General features: G+C 41.5%; 1 protein-coding gene across 1 annotated transcript in view; it reads left to right on the top strand.

The window, feature by feature from the left end:
- The window catches only part of LOC117530861 (protocadherin-15-like), a 520,141-nt gene that overhangs the window by 394,785 nt on the left and 103,587 nt on the right, over window positions 1-21,769 (top strand). Inside the window, 3 exon segments of the mRNA XM_034193803.1 lie at window positions 5,810-5,919; window positions 6,438-6,578; window positions 13,899-14,026. Of these exon segments, the coding sequence (XP_034049694.1) occupies window positions 5,810-5,919; window positions 6,438-6,578; window positions 13,899-14,026 (379 nt within the window).

Below are 21,769 nucleotides of genomic sequence, written 5' to 3'. Positions count from 1 at the left end.
GTGACACATAATTAATCTTTATTTAGTACCCAAATATTTGACATGATGGCCTTTAAACAAGCCACCAACTTCCTTGGGGAAATAATAATTTGGAAAAATGCCAGTCTGGCCTTAGAAAAAACTACAGCACAGAAACATTACTCACTAAAATAGCCAGTAACATAAAAATGGACACAAATAAAGTATCACTTCAGGTTCTTCTGGAACAGTTGCTGCATTTGACACTGTTAATTGCAGTATTCTCATTGATTTTCTTGAAAAGTGAGCAAGCCATTGGTCTTAAATGGGTCTAGTCATGTATTATGGAAAGGAAATTATTTATGATGATGATGATTATTATTATTATTATTATTACTGTTATTATTAAATTTGGAAAAATCTAAAAAAAAGAAACTTTTTCACATTGTCATTATGGGGTACTGTGTGTAGAATTTTTAGGAAATATATGAATTTCATCCATTTTGGAATAAGTCTGTAACATAAAATAATAAGGAAAATGTGAAGTTTTTTCCACATAGCTTCTGTCAGTGGCTACTTGACAGGCGTGAAGAGGCACGACAAAGAGAGTGCCCACAGAGCACTTTCTGAATGCACTTGTATCTCATGGTGAGGAGCATTAAAACTTGTGGGTACAATAACTATTGACGAAGACATTCCCTTTAATTTGTCAGAAAATTCAGGTTTAATATGTACATGATTGTCAGAGTGTCTGGGTAGAGCAGGTGTTTAGAAAAGCATATCCAATAATATAACATCTGTACACACACACACAGTCAATCTTCTTTTCAGCTGCCCCATTTATTACGTTGTGATTACTTGATAGCTGAGTCAGTTGGAACCCCATGTTATAATGTTTAGCCAGCTGTGACTGTTGGTCTTCCAACTGAACTGAGTTTGCTTAATGGAGCAAAAATCTGCTGGAAATTTCAAACTTGACATTCTTTTATAAAAGGTTGGGAAGATTGCCATTGATTCACAGTGAGGGACATGTGGATAAACACAACACCTTAGATTCTTTTTGAGATCCACTGCTTGGCTAAAGTCATTAATAGGGCTTGTCAAAAATTATATTTCAAATGCACTGCATAAGTCCAAATTTTGTCCAATTACCAGACACAATGCCCTTGTTTTTGCATGATTAATCTTAACTTATTATTGTGAATGGTTTTTCCAACCTGATATTTTTAGAATTTCTTACTTTCTCACTAACTGCTATATGTGTTCATTTTGGTCCTGTATGTAATTACAGACACCTTTCAAAACTTTCCTTCACAGTTTGTCATTTTTGCTTTCAAAGTCACATACAAATTATGGTTTTGGGGTAACCTTAAATGAAATTTAAAGTGTACATTTTTGTAATGCCATATGGTTGTATATGTATGCATATATAATATATCAGGGTTGTGAAGCACAGTGCGTAAACTTTTTTTTTGTGCTTTTCAAAATATTAATTAATTGTTTTGTAATTGTAAATTAGATATGATGTGGTGACCATAAGCAAAAAGGGAGGAGCTGAAAGACCTAAATTGCCCCGTTCTAACTTTTTTGGAGTGTGTTACCGGCTTGAAATGCTGAAATTGATGTATATTAGCAAATGCAATGAAGTTGACCACATAAAAAATGAAATATGTTGAGTTTGTACTATATACAGTGAAAAAGAAATACAAATAAATGCAAAAATCAATGTTTTTTGTTTTTTTTTTACACACATCTATATTGTTCTAACTTTTTCTGATTTAGGGTTGTATAAGGAGGACAAAATTGATGAAGAAGAGTTGGGATAGTTAGAGAGATGAAGATGGTAGACAAAAGTACAAGGAAATGAACATAATGTGAAAAGAAATGTGGCAAAAGCTAAGGAAAATGCATATAGTGTAAAGGATGTGCAGCAGGTTAGGGTGATGGAGGAGGGAGATGGAAATGTGCTGACAAAGGAGGAAAGTGTGTTGAGAAGGTTGGAGGGAGTTCTTTGACTTGCTGATGAACAAAAACATAAATGAGATGAATAGTGGTTCCAAATCCTGGTCCTTGGGCACCCCGTAACCTGCACATTTTCGATCTCTCTCTGCTCCACCAAAAGCTAATTAGTTCATTCTTTAGTGCTCAGCTAATCAAGAGCTAACGGATACCTAAATGAGCAAATCAGCTTGTGGCACAACAGGGAGAGATGAAAAATGTACAGGTTTGAGGGTCCCCGAGTACCAGGGTTGGGAACCATTGGAAGATGATGTGGTGAGAGTGAATTACCATAGTTTCTGGAGTGTAAGGCATATTTTGTAATTAATTTGGATAGTCATACAATGTACTCCAGTGTGACTTATTTACCCCAAAATAAATAAATAAATAAATCACATGCTCATCATTAATAACGATTTATGTAGCACTTTTCCAGAAATCAAAGCACTAAACAAAAGAAACTCCAATAATGAAAAAATAAATGACAAGTATACTACAGCAATGCACAAAAATCTCAAATTAAAGCACTAATAATACAGTAAAAACTTATAACTTATAAGTAACTTACTGCATATACAGGGTTTTTCCCTCTTCAAGGGGTATTTTTTTGACAGGTGTGACCTGTAATCTGGTGGAGCTGATACTCCAGAAAATACAGTAGATAGTTAAGGATGAAGCTAGGATAGCTATGCACTGAATGAAGAGTGGACACGGAGTTCACCCAGATGTCATGCCAGTGGAGGGTTGGAGATGTTTAAGAGAGTTGGAAGTGTACTTTTAAAACATACTGTTTTAATCAAATTTTGGAACGTGAGAAGATGCCTGAGGAGTGGCAGAGAAGTGTACTCATTGATTTTTAAGAAAAAGGGTGTTGTGCAGAGTTGTAGTAAATACAGAGGAGCAAAGTTGATCAGTCACAGCATGAAGTACTGGGAAAGAGTAGTGGAATGTGGACTGAAAGCAGAGGTACAAATCTGTGTATAGCAACATGGTTTCATGCAGAGAAAGGACGCTACAGATGCAATGTTTGCACCTAGAATGCTGATGTTGAAGTATGAAGAAGGCCAGAAGGAGTTGCATTGTGTGCTTGTGGATTTAGAGAAAGGTTGAAATGATGAATGAGCCAAGTGAAAAAAGTTGTGGTATTGTGTGAGTAAGTTGGGAGTACAAGAGAAGTCTGGAAAGATGGTGTGGGATGAGTATACGGATAATTTGACAGTGTTGAGGTGTCCAGTAGGGCAGACGCATGGGTTCAAATTGGAGGTGGAATTACATGAAGGATAGACTAGTCTCTGAACCTTTTCTTGTTAGCAGTGGTAATGGACCGCTTGATGTGAGACAGGATTATCCATGAAGTATGGTGTTTGCAGATGATATTATAATCTGTTGTGAGAGTAGGGAGCAGGTTGAGACAAACCTAGTGAGATGGAGGTACGCTCTGGAAAGAATGGGAATTAAATCCAAGATGGAGCACATGTGTGGAATGGGAAGGACCTTGTTGGAATAATACAGTTGCAAAGAGTGGAAGTGATGAAAGTAGTTGAGTTTTTATAATTGAAGTCAACATCCACTGTAATGTAGAGTGTGATGGAGAGGTGAAGAAGAGAGTTGGTGGACAAGAGTGGCAGGATTTATTTGTCATAGAATAGTATCTTCTAGAATGAAAGGGGGAAAATACAAGATGATAGTGAGACCAGCTACATTGTATGACTTGGAGGTATTGGCAGTGACAAAACGATGCAGAGCTGGAGGTGGAAGAGCTGAATGTGCTGCAGTTTTCCTTGAAAATGATGAGGATGGACAGCATTAGGAATGAACATATTAGTGGGACAGCTCAGGTAGGATGGTTTGCATTAAGGTGTTCTGCAGCTAAATCTCTTTGACCTCTTGAAAACTCGGCAGCAATCTGTTTTAATACAAAAAGGACCTTGTGTTCATTTCTTTCCAAAAAGGGACAACAATTGTGCCTTAAAAGTTTTTCATTCTGTTGAATAATTCCAAATGGTTCTGCAGTTACGAGGTCTGTCCATAAAGTATAGGTCCTTTTTATTTTTTTCAAAAACTATATGGATTTCATTCATATGTTTTTATGTCAGACATGCTTGAACCCTCGTGCGCATGCGTGAGTTTTTCCACGCCTGTCGGTGACGTCATTCGCCTGTGAGCACTCCTTGTGGGAGGAGTCGTCCAGCCCCTCGTCGGAATTCCTTTGTCTGAGAAGTTGCTGAGAGACTGGCGCTTTGTTTGATCAAATTTTTTTCTAAACCTGTGAGACACATCGAAGTGGACATGGTTCGAAAAATTAAGCTGGTTTTCAGTGAAAATTTTAACGGCTGATGAGAGATTTTGAGGTGACACTGTCGCTTTAAGGACTTCCCACGGTGAGAGACGTCGTGCAGCGCTCTCAGGCGGCGTCATCAGCCTGTTTCAAGCTTAAAACCTCCACATTTCAGGCTCTATTGATCCAGGACGTCGTGAGAGAACAGAGAAGTTTCAGAAGAAGTCGGTTTCAGCATTTTATCTGGATATTCCACTGTTAAAGGAGATTTTTTTAATGAAAGACGTGCGGACGGGTCCGCGTGTCGGGACGTAGCCGCCGCGACGCTCCGCCACAGGAAAAACACCTCTGTTGGAAGCCTTAAGGACAAGTTGGAACATGTCCAGCTGTTAAACAATTTCTCATATACTCACTCCAATGAAAGCCATCAAAAGCCACCTGGATTTTACAAATGGTTATCAACACGGAGGTGTTTTTCCTGTGCCGCCGCACCGCGTCGGCTACGTCCCGACGCGCGGACCCGTCCGCACGTCTTTCATTAAAAAAATCTCCTTTAACAGTGGAATATCCGGATAAAATGCTGAAACCGACTTCTTCTGAAACTTCTCTGTTCTCTCACGACGTCCTGGATCAATAGAGCCTGAAATGTGGAGGTTTTAAGCTTGAAACAGGCTGATGACGCCGCCTGAGAGCGCTGCGCGACGTCTCGCACTGTGGGAAGTCCTTAAAGCGACAGTGTCACCTCAAAATCTCTCATCAGCCGTTAAAATTTTCACTGAAAACCAGCTTAATTTTTCGAACCATGTCCACTTCGATGTGTCTCACAGGTTTAGAAAAAATTTTGATCAAACAAAGCGCCAGTCTCTCAGCAACTTCTCAGACAAAGGAATTCCGACGAGGGGCTGGACGACTCCTCCCACAAGGAGTGCTCACAGGCGAATGACGTCACCGACAGGCGTGGAAAAACTCACGCATGCGCACGAGGGTTCAAGCATGTCTGACGTAAAAACATATTAATGAAATCCATATAGTTTTTGAAAAAAATTAAAAGGACCTATACTTTATGGACAGCCCTCGTATTTTATGTAACTTGTGTTGTTTGCCCTGCACTCGACTCAAACTCACAGTTGCTGGCTACCTTTATATATTTTGGAACATCACAAACCAAATCCAACAAGCTGATGTGTTGTGTTCACCTTTTTTAAAAATGTATAACTTGAAATAAAGTCCTCTCCTCCACGAAATATTTTAGTGTTTTTGAAAGTTGAAGCCAACTCGTGTTCCTGAAATTTTAAAAGGCTTTCTGTCAGTTGGTACAAATCAATTGCCTAAGAAAATACAAACTTTCTGTTTAAGCTTTTTGGATAAACCGAAGTTGCATAAATCTTTCAACGGGTAGAAAAAGTTTTCAAAGTGTTTGATATGTTCAGTTAGTTGAGTTTAACACCACAGCTGGGGTGAACCATTGTGGAGGTCAGGACACAAAGTCAGCAATCGTGCAAAAGTAGGTCCATGGGTGAAATAAATCTTTGTACAATTGTACCAGATAATGATGACTGACTCTTCCATTCCCAGGTTTCCATCTGTGAGTGAGGAGGCCCCTGTTGGAAGCTCGGTGGGAGTCATCATGGCAGCTGCTGTCAATCAAACAATCATCTACTCCATCATTGATGGAAACGATGGAGGTGGGTTCATTCACTGTTTGCTAGCTTATTTCCAGACCAAAGGCAATAGTTGTGGAACCAATAGGAATCTTTAGCTTTTCTGGTGTTTCATACCAAAGAACCAAAAATTATTTTGAGGTTATTCTTGGAAAACTGAAGATGGTGGAAAAACTGAGGACTGACTTGGTTCTGGTCAATTCAGAGTAGATGTCACTCAAAATTTAGACACCATAATCTTTGTGGTATTCACTTCACCAATTTAACAAGGGAACTGGCTTCAGGAACCACATGGTTCCTGTTCAGGATGTTTTAGTATAAAGCTGGTGAAACTGGTTCAGGGGTGTTAATGTTCAGGTTCTTTGTCAAATACATTACTGTGTCATTTTCCACATCATCACAGTTGAAGTGTCTTTAGTGCCTGTTTCTAAATCTCAGTTCAGGGAACAGTAGCTGTTTTTTGCTGTGTAAAACAACGCTTTAAATAGCTTTCGCCACTAATGTTGTGTAATAAAAAGTAAAAAGATTCTCTGTCTATCTAGGAGTGTTTGCATTAAATGAAACAACAGGTGTGATTTCAACTGCCAAACTCCTGGACTATGAAACCAACGCCAGCTACGTTCTAAAGGTGGAGGCAGACTCCATGAGAGTGGTGTCATCCCACCTCAGAGCTCCATCTAAAAGTAAGTGCATGGCTTTTGCTTTTCTGTTTTTATGTAAAAATTTAAAGCTACGGTGCATAGGATTTAGGGGCATTTATTACCCGAAATGGAATATAGCCATCTGCTCATGCGTGTATAATTACCTGCAACAATGTATCGATGTGTTTTCGTGAGCTTAGAATGCGTCATCATATCTCCATAGGGGCGGACCCCATCATGCAGAATGCCATGTTGCATGTTGCACAAGTGGCATACTTACAACACCTTTTACATTTTGGTAGCAAGACAGGAAGACGAGAAAAAAAAAGAAATCAGTGGTTGCTCCCTTATACACTGTCTACTAGTTACCAGTAAATGCTAGCAAGTTTTAGAACCCTTATTTTTGTGAAATGGAAGCTCATACATTCTGGTTATTGCAGAAGAAGCCAAGAGAGCAGGAATCCACATCGCAAAAGAAGCGAAAATGTGGAGGGGAACAAAATTGTGACAGGTGATGGCATAATGCAATCTGAAACCTCACCACTAGATGACACTAAATTCTACACACTGTAGCTTTAGAACACATAAACACACACAAACAGTAAACATAGCAAAATGAAACTAACACGAGCATTATAAATCACTGTTATAAATAAATTAAAGTACAATTAGAACCAATTAATCAATAATAAACACTGGACAATGGATCAGATTTTAAGCCTTGTTTTGAAAATTTCACCTGAGTTTGCCCTTCTGAAGTCAGCTGGTAAAGTATTCCATAATTTGGAACCCGGTGCGCAAAGACTCAACAACCTGCCGACTTTTTCTTCAACCTGTAAGCAATGTAAATTTATTTTCATTGATGTAGTGCCAAAAAACAATAAAGTTGCCTCAAGGTGTTTCACACAAGTAAGGTCTAATCTTACCAACCCTCAGAGCAACCACACAGGTGACTGGTAAGAAAAAACTCCCTCTGATGATTTGAGGAAGAAACCTCAAGCAGACCAGACTCAAAGGGGTGACCCTCTGCTTGGACCATGCTACCAACACAATTTACAAAACAATTCACAAAACAAATATACGGGAAATGTTGCCGGTGCACAGGACAGGAGGGTTACAGAAACCCACACCACACCCATGTTTTTCTCTGAAAACAGAATCAGGCATCGGAAAGACAACAAATACAGTATAATTTGTCGGCATTAAGCAACAAGGTGATCGCAGGCCACTAGCCCTAAGCTTCACTGAAAGACCCAGAATTTAGATAAAGTTGAGGCCGCGGCACACTCCGTTTACTAATAAAATGAATTAAAAGAGTAAAAAGCATAGTAACATACTATGCCAGTATGCTAGCCATATGAAAGGCAAAAAAAAGTGTGTCTTAAGTCCGGACTTAAAAGTCTCCACAGAATCTGACTGTTTTATTGATGCAGGGAGATCATTCCACAGAACAAGGGCACGAGAAGAGAAAGCTCTGTGACCCGCAGACTTCTTATTCACCCTACGGACACAAAGTAGTCGTGCACCCTGAGACCGTAAAGGCCGGGCCGGTAAGTAGGGTTTAATTAGGTCAGCTAGATAGGGAGGTGCCAGTCCATGAACAATTTTACAGGCTAGTAGCAAAACCTTAAAATCTGATTTCACAGGGACAGGAAGCCAGTGAAGAGATGCCAAAATGGGTGTAAAGTGATCAAACTTTCTGCTTCATGTCAAAAGTCCATCTGCTCTGAGCCATCTCAGATCATGTGCAGTGATCAAGTCATTGACCACTCTGGATTCAGTCAACAGTGACGTGATATGTAGTCAACCAAATGTGCTGTATTGACAGTGTGCATAATTAAAGTCACATATTGGATTCCACATAAAGTTTTCATAAATGAGTTTCACTGTTGAGACTTTTCAATTTCGTCTATCAAACAGACGCTGAACAGAGTGGCTCTAATGAGTCTCTGAAAAGTTCAGAAGGCTGAGGAATTTATCTGTAATCCTTTAACTTTTCCAGTCAGTCCATTTCACACATTAGTGCAGAGAGATCGTAAGGTAAATAAATTTTAATTGGACTGAGCCCCGAGATATCTACAGCCAGCCATATGATCTCTTTCACTTCTTTTTGTACTGTTTTCTTACTTCTACATCTGGTTTAATTTTCATTCATTTCTATCCATATGAGGACAAAGTGGTCAAAACAAGCTTTATGGTTTATCTGAAATTGCAACTGGCATGAAAGTGAGTAGGTTCACTCACATGGTACAGACAGAATGGACAAACGATATAAGCTAAATAAATCAAAAAATCGAAATGTCACTATGCCATGTGTCCTTTATACCCCATCACACTAGAAGCCGAATTAGCCACAATTGCATCCGAATGAAAATTCCACCCACATTCGGAGAGTGTCGAGGTGCATTCAAAAACGTCAGACAGCATTCTAAACAATCGGACAGCGTGAAAACGGCATTCATGACATATTGATCGCATTCAGGGGGACGTTTGGCATGTTTCCGCCACATGGAACAGTGGCCAAATGTCCTGAATGTGCCTGAACACACCATAAGTGTGCCTCGAGTGCTGCTGGATTTATATTCTGCCGAACCGTTTTTGGGCCGCAATCGTACGGCTTGTTGTTCTTACTGCAATCTGGCAGCTGTTCAGGTGCGGTTACTGTGTTCCACGCACATTTTTACTGCATTCGGACGCTTATGCACACGGCATGTGCACAAATCAGTCGGAGCAAGTTGGAGACGGCTTTCCTCCGCAATTCTTAATCCCTCCCCGATGTGGCATGGATTTTTTTTTTAACATTATGCCTCTCAAACAGAAGATTTCAGTTCAAGCCCATCTGTGTCCGATTCTCTGAATATATCAGGAGACGCATCAGGAAGGTCACCCACTGCAAACCTGGACATGGTTATGTCCTGTGTTCCTACTCGAAAGACACCGTCGCATGTACGAACAGTCGCACCTGCAATGTGCAAGCCTGCCTGTCGGCGCGATGTTTCGTGGTGCGCTCATATGAGCACTACCACCGTGAGTTGCCCTGAGGTGTACATATTCGCAGTATGTGTGAAGGGGCCCCAAAGGAGTGAATATATTTTTGTTACGTAAACAGTTGACCTTTTTGTTTTAAACCATTTTATAATCTAAAAGGGGAAATGATAAGAACCTGAATCTACACATCTCAAACAATATCCAACCCTAAAAACACACATTTTTTTTTAAAGATGGTGGAAAATATTCTTTAAAATTAAAAAAAAAAAAAATTATTTCAATTTGAAATGAGGAGCTTTGCATTAAGTTTTACTTTTCAACTCCAGATTATTGTTGGGAAAGTGTCGGTACACGGACCCACAACAGGGGGCGCAAAGGAACCGACAATGGAGTAGGTCAAATAACAACACTTTACTGTTGTGAATGTGCACAACAAATACAACAGATTACAACAATAGATCAGAATCAATCCACAAAGGTGTCGTGTGGGCAGGCTCGAAGATAGGAGACACCTGTCCAAAGCAGAACCGGAACCACACGATTTCCTCCGCCACCAGACCCCGGGAATACTGGAGCCGCCAAGTCCCGAACTCCCAGGTGGCCACTGCCTCCGCGTGTCGGACCTGGTACTGCTGGCGAGGAACAAAAACACAATTAAAGGTGGGCGCGTTTGCACCCAGTAATCCACACGGCAGGAAAGCTACCTCCACCTCTCGTTGGAAAAAAGGTCTGTTATCACTCACAAAAGTCACAAAAGGTTACTGTCAAGCAGTCAGCTGAGAATATTACCTTCCAGGTAGAACGATATCTCGGCAAAGAGGTGGAGACGTCGTCCTGCTGATGTACCCCTGCTGATTGGTAACAGCTGTTGCAGGTGATGCGTGACAGCTGTCACCCTAGCTGCTCCTGTGAGGCGGCTGCGCCCTCTGGTGCCTGGAGCCCGCACTCCAGGCAGGGCGCCCTCTGGTGGTGGGCCAGCAGTACCTCCTCTTCTGGCGGCCCACACAACAATTATTTGGAGTACACAGCAAGAGAAAGCAAATCCATGTACAACTGCAATACAACTGTCTTCTTAATTCCTCTTTAGGGTAGTACTATGTCATAGCCCTTTAAATACATGAATAAGCTACTCATGCTATACCTCTTCAGCAGTTATAATGAATGTGGTTGTGCAGACTTGTCATTTACATACAGCATAATAATTAGAATTACAGTTATATGTGAAATACTCTGGGTAAAGGAGATGCATGTTGTAGGATTATTGTTTTGTCTAAAATAGTCTACTTCACTTTAATGTTCAGTAACTATTGGATGAATGTGGAGCAGGTAGCTGAGTGGATAAGGAGCAGGTCTTCTAATATGTACTGTACATCTGGGTTCAAATCCCACTCATGCTACCTGTCTGTGTCCTTGGACAAGATACTTAATCTACATTGTCTCAGTCTGCCGGGCTTTAAATGGGTATTTGCTTCAGCTGGGGAAGTAACCTGCGTCGGACTGACATCCCGTCCCGTGGGAGTTGTCGCTGCCATCCGTATGATGCTACGGAATCCAAAGAAAAGCACTGGCATGGGCCTCAGGGTCTATATAAGAGGACTATATTACTGTGATCATACACCGAGTATCCACTTTATCAGTACATTCTGCTAGAAATGGGTTGGACCTTGTTTTGCCTTCAGAACTGCCTCAACAGTATTTAACCTCTTAAACCCTAGAGTCCCCAAATTTGGGGACAAGTTGGGACATGTCTATCTCAGCTTTCAGTGCTTACCAGTCGAGTGAGTATAAAAGAACTTGTGGAGAGCTGGACATGTCCCAACTTGTCCTCTAACACTCCGAAACAGAGGTGTTCCTTTGTCTCGCTTCATCAGCGAATCAGTTGTGACGCGCAAAGCCTCCGCACGGCTTTCCATGACAAAATCTCTTGTTAAAAGTGAAATCTGCCGGAAAAAGGCTGATGTCCAGGTCTTGTGATAACCAGAGAAAAAGCACACGACGGTCTCGTATCCACAGAGCCATCAGCTTAGAAATGATCCAGTGGTTTGTGCCGCATCGTCGCAGCTCGCAGCGCGGCGCACCGACCGTCCTTAAAGGGGTCCTTAAAGCTGTAGTTAAAGTCCTTATTCTCTGTGAAGCCCGTAAAATTTTCACTGAAAGCCAGATAAATTTTTCGAATGGTTTCTAGGTGCCAGTCTCTAACAGCTTCTGAAAACATTCTGATGGAAAAAAAGTCCTTTTCATTATGCCATTTCCAGAAAATGAAAATCTGACGAGGGGGCGGGACCACTCCTTCCACAAGGTGTGCTCACAGGCGAGTGACGTCACCGACAGGCGTGGAAAAACTCACGCATGCGCACGAGGGTTCAAGCATGTCTGACGTAAAAACATATGAATGAAATCCATATGGTTTTAAAAAAAATAAAAAGGACCATTAATTTATGGACAGACCACGTACATAAGCATTTACAGCCTTTACCATAATGCTTAAAATTGAGCCCAGGTGCATCCTGTTTCCACTGATCATCCTTGAGATGTTTCTACAGCTTAATTGGAGTCCATCCGGGGTAAATTCAGTTGATTGGACATGATTTGGAAAGGCACACACCTGTCTACATATAAGGTCTCACAGTTGACAGTGCATGTCAGAGCACAAACCAAGCATGAAGTCAAAAGAATTGTCTGTAGACCTCTGAGACAGGATTGTCTTCAGGCACAAATCTGGGGAGGAGTACAGATACATTTCTGTTGCTTTTAAGGTCCTAATGTGCACAGTGGCCTGCATCATCCGTAAATGGAACACAGTAGGAGCCACCAGGACTCTTCCTAGAACTGGCTGCCCATCTAAACAGAGCAAACAAGGGAGAAGGGCCTTCATCAGGAGGTGACCAAGAACCCAATGGTTACTCTGTCAGAGCTCCAGCATTTCTCTGTGGAGAGAGGAGGGAACCAGAAGGACAACCATCTCTGCTGCAATCCACCAATCAGGCCTGTATGGTAGAGTGGCCAGACGGAAGCCACTCCTTAGTAAAAGGCACATGGCAGGCCACCTGGCGTTTGTCAAAAGGCACCTGAAGGACTCTCAGACCATGAGAAACAAAATTCTCTGTTCTGATAACACAAAACATGAACACTTTGGTGTGAATGCCAAGTGTCATGTTTGGAGGAAATAAGGCACCATTACTACAGTGAAGCATGGTGGTGGCAGCATCATGCTGTGGGGATGTTTTTCAGCAGCAGGAACTGGGAGACTAGTCAGAATTGAGGGAAAGATGAATGCAACAATGTACAGAGACATCCTGGATGAAAACCTGCTCCAGAGAGCTCTTGACCTCAGACTGGGCTGGCGGTTCATCTTTCAACATGACAATGACCCTAGGCACACAGCAAAGATATCAAAGGAGTGGCTTCCAGACAATGTCCTTGAGTTGTTCAACCAGAGCCCAGACCTGGATCCAATCACCTCTGGAGAGATCTGAAAATGGCTGTGCACCAACGCTCCCCATCCAACCTGATGGAGCTTGAGAGGTGCTGCAAAGAGGAATGGGCAAAACTACCCAAAGATAGGTGTGCCAAGCTTGTGGCATCATATTCAAGAGGCTGTAATTGCTGCCAAAGTGCATCAACAAAGTATTGAACAAAGGGTGTGAATTCCTATGTACATGTGATTCCTTAGTTTTTTGTTTTGAATAAATTTGCAAAAATAAAAAAAAAACATTTCATGTTGTCATTATGGGGTGTTGTGAGTAGAATTTTGATGGGAGAAATTAATTTACGCCATTTTGAAACATGGCTGTAACGTAACAAAATGTGGAAAAGGTGAAGTGCAGTGAATACTTTCTAGGTGCACCATATTTGTGTCTTTATAACAGCTCAAACCAGTCTCTGATTTGTTTCTGATTTTGTTCATCAATAAAGCAATTTCCATCAGAGGACTGATACTCACTGGATTGGCAATTTCTAAAATAGTCAAATCAGCCCATCTGGTATGTTCAAAGTCACTTAAGTCATATTTTGTCCCATTTCTGGTTGGTTTGAACATCAGCCTCTTGACCATATGTCTGCCGTGTGATTGGCTGATTAGCTATTAAAATCCATAATTTCTACAATTCAGGAAACACGTCTTCATGCATTATACCTCAAAATATGCAGCACACAGATCGTTATTTTATCCACATTTTGCAATTATTTATTCTGTGAAAGTTAAAATGATACATGTTGTGTTACTCTTTTATCCTTTCTCACTGTAATCAAGTGGGATGAGTACGGGTGTTTTTGGTATGCGCTGCTGTATGTCTGTATCAGTTTGTTTAGTTAAAAGGGAAGTGTGAATATTTCAATTCCTCCAAAAATGAGTGCAATCTGTGTGTGTCGCAGCTAACACAGCCTGGGTGGTGATCGACGTCCGGGACGAGAACGACCACCCGCCAGTCTTCATCAAACCTCTCTACATCGGAGGGGTTGCAGAAGATGCCAAAACCTTCACATCTGTCCTGCAGGTCCAGGTACAACCTGCCCAGACACACATGCACTCCATATAAAGCAGGTGCCTCGCTCAGGGAAACATCACAGTTGTTCACAATAGCCTTAAAAATGTTTTCTTAGTCACAAAAGTTGTCCCTTTTAAGGCCCAGTCACACGGCACACAGGGTTAGCTGAACAAAGGGAAAAAAGTCGCAAATCATCGACAATTGTGAAAAAGTGGACAAATGAGCCTGGACTTCTCCCATCACCGAAAAGCCTGCGAGTGCAGAGCGCATAAAAGAATGAAACAAAACTGAAACAAAAGAAAAACGAAGCGAACTGCAACCTTGATGCTTTAAAACAAAATCAAAACGAAGCCCCAGCCTGTGATCATTTCTGCAGCGACTCTGTGCTGTCCACCTGCAGCTGCATTGTCTTGACAACGTGTGCACGCACACGCACGTCACAGCCAGAGACGTTGAGAGGCTGGACTTTGGATGACAATCAAACAGCAGTCTGATGGTACAGGAACTACGCAAACGATGAGGAACCGTCAAGATAGAAAGCAAAACGGAATACGGAAAAATTGAGTTCTTGTCAAGATTCGTTCGCATTTTTCAAGTTTGAAAATTCTGACGAAGCGCCAACTACAGAAACGAAGCTGGATGACGGTTAAAGGATATCTCCGAAAGTCAACGTACCGTAAGTCCAGATTTTTTGTTTCATTTTGGCTTTGGTGTCCGTCGTTAGTGGCGTGTGACCGGGGCTTTACTTTGAAACCCTCATTCAAAATTTTATTAAATTTTCTTAAATTTTATTACAGAGATTAGAGCATGCCATAGGCATTAAAGGCACTGCACTGCGGTGGTTTGAATCATATTTATCTAATAGATTACAAGTGGTTCATGTAACTGGGGAATCTTCTTCACAGACTAAGGTTAATTATGGAGTTCCACAAGGTTCTGTGCTAGGACCAATTTTATTCACTTTATACATGCTTCCCTTAGGCAGTATTATTAGACGGCATTGCTTAAATTTTCATTGTTACGCAGATGATACCCAGCTTTATCTATCCATGAAGCCAGAGGACACACACCAATTAGCTAAACTGCAGGATTGTCTTACAGACATAAAGACATGGATGACCTCTAATTTCCTGCTTTTAAACTCAGATAAAACTGAAGTTATTGTACTTGGCCCCACAAAACATAGAAACATGGTGTCTAACCAGATCCTTACTCTGGATGGCATTACCCTGACCTCTAGTAATACTGTGAGAAATCTTGGAGTCATTTTTGATCAGGATATGTCATTCAATGCGCATATTAAACAAATATGTAGGACTGCTTTTTTGCATTTACGCAATATCTAAAATTAGAAAGGTCTTGTCTCAGAGTGATGCTGAAAAACTAATTCATGTATTTATTTCCTCTAGGCTGGACTATTGTAATTCATTATTATCAGGTTGTCCTAAAGGTTCCCTGAAAAGCCTTCAGTTAATTCAAAATGCTGCAGCTAGAGTACTAACGGGGACTAGAAGGAGAGAGCATATCTCACCCATATTGGCCTCTCTTCATTCGCTTCCTGTTAATTCTAGAATAGTATTTAAAATTCTTCTTCTTACTTATAAGATTTTGAATAATCACGTCCCATCTTATCTTAGGGACCTCATAGTACCATATCACCCCAATAGAGCGCTTCGCTCTCAGACTGCAGGCTTACTTGTAGTTCCTAGGGTTTGTAAGAGTAGAATGGGAGGCACAGCCTTCAACTTTCAGGCTCCTCTCCTCTGGAACCAGCTCCCAATTCGGATCAGGGAGACAGACACCCTCTCTACTTTTAAGATTAGGCTTAAAACTTTCCTTTTTGCTAAAGCTTATAGTTAGGGCTGGATCAGGTGACCCTGAACCATCCCTTAGTTATGCTGCTATTGACTTAGACTGCTGGGGGGTTCCCATGATGCACTGAGTGTTTCTTTCTCTTTTTGCTCTGTATGCGCCACTCTGCATTTAATCATTAGTGATTGATCTCTGCTCCCCTCCACAGCATGTCTTTTTCCTGGTTCTCTCCCTCAGCCCCAACCAGTGCCAGCAGAAGACTGCCCCTCCCTGAGCCTGGTTCTGCTGGAGGTTTCTTCCTGTTAAAAGGGAGTTTTTCCTTCCCACTGTCGCCAAGTGCTTGCTCACAGGGGGCCGTTTTGACCGTTGGGGTTTTTACGTAATTATTGTATGGCTTTGCCTTACAGTATAAGGCGCCTTGGGGCAACTGTTTGTTGTGATTTGGCGCTATATAAATAAAATTGATTGACTGATTGATTGATTGATTTTCTTGAAAAAGTTTAAATATTTCATCTGCTGCACAATAGATAATTAATTCAGTTAAAGAGGTTGCAAGAGAGCAGCAAAAACCTTCTGTCATAGAACCAGACTTGTTTTGTCAGCTTGTGGGTTGTTGCCAAAAAAAAAAGTCATTATTTCCATTGTGCAAAATGCCATGTTTGATGACTAAATTGTTGAATTTGATCACTTTTAGGAAAGTGGTGCAACAATGTGGGTGATGGAGGTGTGGGTGGAGGAGAACAAAGCTATTTGCACAGTCGATTACACTGTTAAAGACAGCCAGCATGTACAAACCCTGCAAAGTTGTTTTTTTTTTTTGTTTTTGTGATGCTGACACTTTGACAGCACTCCCTTGTTGGTTGGTCAGAGATATTGACAGTGGGCCAAGTGTGTTTTTTCTCTCTTTCTCCATCGCTTTCAGTCTCATCTTCACCTAGTTCCGGAGACACTATAGAGAAAAATCAATAATAAACTGAGGTCATGTTCTACAACATTATGCACAATCGTCGCCATTTTATGTGCACAAGATACATTTTGTGAGCACATTTTGATTTCTTAGTTCACATAAGTGTCTATACAGAAAACATGGTGTTGGGAAGGTGTCGTAGCACGGACCCACAACAGGGGGCGCAAATGAACGGACAATGAGTAAGCCAAAAGGTAACAATTTAATGTTGTGATAATACACAACGAAACGTACAGTAATCTTCACAGTCAATAAACACCAGGTGACGTGTGGGCAGGCTCGAAGATAGAAGACCCCTGACGAGAGAGAAGCCGCGTCCCACACGGCTTCCACCACCAACGGTCTGAAGAACACCGGAGCCGCCAAGTCCCGAGTCCCCAGGTGGCCTCTGTCTTCGGCTGTCGACCCTGGTACTGCTGGCAGAAAGCAGAGATATGATGTGTGAGTGTGAGTCCGCACACTCAGTAATTCACAGTCCAAACACAGTTAGGAGGGAGCACCTCCACCTCCAAATCACACACACTCATGCAGCTCCTGGTCAACCACTTATCTGAGATGGGGTGTGAGGCGAAGCCGTCGCTGTCACACCAAACGCCAATCCTCCAGATAAGGCAACACTCCAGGAAAACGGCTGCAACAGAAGTTCAGGTTATACACACAAAGTGTCAGTCAGCAGAGAAATTACCTTGGTATTGGTAGTCGATTTCTCGGCGAGGAGGTGGAGTTGCAGTCCGGCTTTTATGGTGTGATGATGATGAATGAGTGACAGCTGCTGCAGGGGATGAATGACAGCTGTCACTTCTTCTAGGTCTGGCGCCCTCTCGTGCCTGGAGCCCGCACTCCAAGCAGGACGCCCTCTGGTGGTGGTGGGCCAGCAGTACCTCCTCTTCAGCGGCCCACACAACACATGGCAGGAAGTGACCCATATGGTGATAAACTCACTTTTTCAGAGGCCAACACTAAAACTACTTAAATTTCACACGAAAAATTTTAATACAGCCAGATTCTCATGTTGGACACATTGCACATTATTTAATATTTTAGAGTTATGTTTAAAAATCATAACTCTTCACTGGGTACACAAACTGTTCACTCGGTATATATAATTCCTTCCTGGCTGTTTCCAGCATCCAGTGCACCTGAGAGCATGGTGAGAGCCACAAGAAAATTCAAACAGCTGCTGGTGTGACATGGACCTTGCCATTGGCAGTCCACTTGATTGCAGAACCAGGCTTTCTTCCCTGAAGCATGAAGTTCACTGCAGTTGCCCCATGCTCAAGTAAAGTTTAATTAATATCCATAATAGTGCTTTAAGCAAGGCCAGTGTGTACAAAGGTCCCGAAGTAGCCAAATGCCAAATACACTGCCAGAATTATATGATATGGTGCACCCAGAAATATTCACAGCGCTTCACTTTTTCCACATTTTCTTATGTTACAGCCTTATTCCATAATGGAGTAAATTCAATTGTTCCATCAAAATTCTACTCACAACACCCCATAATGACAACATGAAAATGTTTTTTTATTTATGCAAATTTATTTAAAAAAACAACTAAGAAATCACATGTAAATAAGTATTCACACCCTTTGCTTAATACTTTGTTGATGCACCTTTTGGAGCAATTACAGCCTCAAGTCTTCTTGAATATGATGCCACAAGCTTGGTGCACCTTGGCCAGTTTTGCTCATTCCTCTTTGCAGCACCTCTCAAGCTCCATCAGGTTGAATGGGGAGTGTTGGTGCACAGTCATTTTCAGATCTCTCTAGAAATGTTCAATGGGATTCAGGTCTGGGCTCTGGCTGGGCCACTCAAGAACATTCACAGAGTTGTCCTGAAGCCACTCCTTTGATATCTTGGTTGTGTGCTTAGGGTCATTCTGGAGCAGGTTTTCATCCAGGATGTCTTTGTACATTACTGTATTTATGTTTCCCTCAATCCTGACGAGTCTCCCAGTTCCTCTTACTGAAAAACATCCCCACAACATGATGCTGCCACCACCACGCTTCACTGTAGGGATGGTGCCTGGTTTCGAAACATGATGACTGGTATTCACGCCAAAGAGTTCAAACTTTGTCTCATCAGACCAGAGAATTTTGTCTTTGTCTTTTGCCAAACTCCAGGTGGGCTGCCATGTGCCTTTTACTGAGGAGTGGCTTCTGTCTGGCCAATCTACCATACAGGCCTGATTGTGAACTGCTGCAGAGACAGTTGTCCTTCTGGAAGGTTCTCTTCTATACTGGAGCTCTGACAGAGTGATCATTAGGTTCTTGATCACCTCTCTGACTAAGGCCCTTCTCCCCCGATCGCTTAGTTTAGAAATAGTTCTGGTGGATCTGAACTTCTTCCATTTATGGATGATGGATGCCACTGTGCTCATTGAGACGTCCAAAGCAGCAGAAATGTTTCTGGACTCAATTCCTTTGACTTCATGCTTGGTTTGTGCTCTGACATGTACTGTCAACTGTGGGACCTTATATGTAGACAGGTGTATGCTTTTCGAAATCATCTACAATCAACTGAATTTATCCCAGGTGGACTCCAATTAAGCTGCAGAAACATCTCAAGGATGATCAGTGGAAACAGGTTGCATAGTTAGGTACGTTATTTCTTAGAGTTTTATTTTCAATAAATTTGCAATGTATCTTTTAAAAAACTTTTTCACATTGTCATTATGGGGTAATGTGAGTAACATTTTGAGGAAAAGGGAATTTCATCCATTTTCGAATATGGCTGTAACAAAAAAAAAAAAAAAATGCGGAAACAGTGCAGCTTTCTAAATGCACATGCACATGAATTAATGAAAATGCTGCAAGCAAATTTGTTCAAAGGTGGTTGCAAATTGAGCATGAGTTAATAAAAACGTGAACATGAAATGTATCTTATGCACGCATCTGGCTTTGAGTCTCTCTCTCTCTCTCTCTCTCGCCACTCCAAAACATAGTTTCATTCATGGATGGACATGAACATCCATTGCTGAAGCTGCAATGTTAAAGTTAATGGGATGCAATGTTAAAGTATTTACAGGGATATGTCAATGTGTTCTGCCACTTTCCTCATGTAATATAATTATTTAGACATGATTTGGGAACCCCCACCAATCCCACTCATTCCTTCATCTTCCCTAGTTTTTAAGCCCCAACAAAATACCATGTGCATTCTTAAATGAACACCATGGAAGGCAGATATTTAACCTGTGGTTTAAAAGTCCTGTTCCTGATACACTGAGCTACCTGTAGTACAACCCCAATTCCAATGAAGTTGGGACGTTGTGTAAAATGTAAATAAAAACAGAATACAATGATTTGCAAATCCTCTTCAACCTATATTCAATTAAATACACCACAAAGACAAGATATTTAATGTTAAAACTGGTAAACATTTATGTTTTTGTGCAAATATCAGTTTGAAATGGATGCATGCAACACATTTCAAAAAAGCTGGGACAGTGGTATGTTGTTCTAACAACACTCAATAAGCGTTTGGGAACTGAGGACACTAATTGTTGAAGCTTTGTCAGTGGAATTCTTTCCCATTCTTGCTTGATGTACGACTTCAGTTCAACAGTCCGGGGTCTCTGTTGTCGTATTTTGCGCTTCAAAATGTGCCACACATTTTCAATGGGCGACAGGTCTGGACTGCAGGCAGGCCAGTCTAGTACCCGCACTCTTTTACTACGAAGGCATGTTGTTGCAACATGTGCAGAATGTGTCTTGGCATTGTCTTGCTGAAATAAGCAGGGACGTCCCTGAAAAAGACATTGCTTGGATGGCAGCATGTGTTGCTCCAAACCTGGATGTACCTTTCAGGGTTGATGGTGCCATCACAGATGTGCAAATTGCCCATGCCATGGGCACTAACACACCCCCATACCATCACAGATGCTGGCTTTTGAACTTTGCGCTGGTAACAATCTGGATGGTCTTTTTCCTCTTTTGTCCGGAGGATACGACATCCATGATTTCCAAAAACAATTTGAAATGTGGACTCATCAGACCACAGCACACTTTTCCACTTTGTCTCTGTCCATTTCAAATGAGCTCGGGCCCAGAGAAGGCAGCGGCATTTCTGGGTGTTGTTGATGAATGCCTTTCGCTTTGCATGGTAGAGTTTTAACTTGCACTTGTAGATGTAGTGACAAACTGTGTTAACTGACAATGGTTTTCTGAAGTGTTCCTGAGCCCACGTGGTAAGATCCTTTACACAATGATGTCAGTTTTTAATGCAGTGCCGCCTGAGGGATCCAAGGTCATGGGCATTCAATGTTGATTTTCGGCCTTTCCGCTTACATGTAGAAAGTTCTCCAGATTCTCTGAATCTTCTGATTATATTATGGACTGTAGATGATGGAATCCCTAAATTCCTTGCAATTGAACATTGAGAAACATTGTTCTTAAACTGTTGGACTAATATTTTTTCATGCAGTTGTTCACAAAGTGGTGAGCCTCACCCCATCTTTGCTTGTGAATGGCTGAGCCTTTTGGGGATGCTCCTTGTATACACAATAATGACACTCACCTGTTTCCAATTTACCTGTTCACCTGTGGAATGTTCCAAACAGGTGTTCTTTTGAGCATTCATCAACTTTTACAGTCTTTTGTTGCCACTGTCCCAGCTTTTTTGAAATGTGTTGCAGGCATCCATTTCAAAATGAGCAAATATTTGCACAAAAACAAAATGTTTACCAGTTTGAACATTAAATATCTTGTCTTTGTGGTGTTGAATATAGGTTGAAGAGGATTTGCAAATCATTGTATTCTGTTTTTATTTACATTTCACACAACGTCCCAACTTCATTGGAATTGGGCTTGTAATCAAAGGGCACAGAGCAGGTACCTCTTTTGGGTTGGCCTACCAATATGTAGACCTGGGTTCAATTTCCAGCCACCCTACCTGTCTGTGTCCTTGGATTAGACACAACATCTTGGTTGTCTCAGTTCAGTCAGCTGTAAATGATAGAAGAACTAACCTGACTTTTT

This window comes from Thalassophryne amazonica, chromosome 18 (assembly GCF_902500255.1).
Source record: "Thalassophryne amazonica chromosome 18, fThaAma1.1, whole genome shotgun sequence".
Lineage (NCBI taxonomy): Eukaryota > Metazoa > Chordata > Actinopteri > Batrachoidiformes > Batrachoididae > Thalassophryne > Thalassophryne amazonica.
This window is presented reverse-complemented; position numbering and strand designations above follow the sequence as displayed.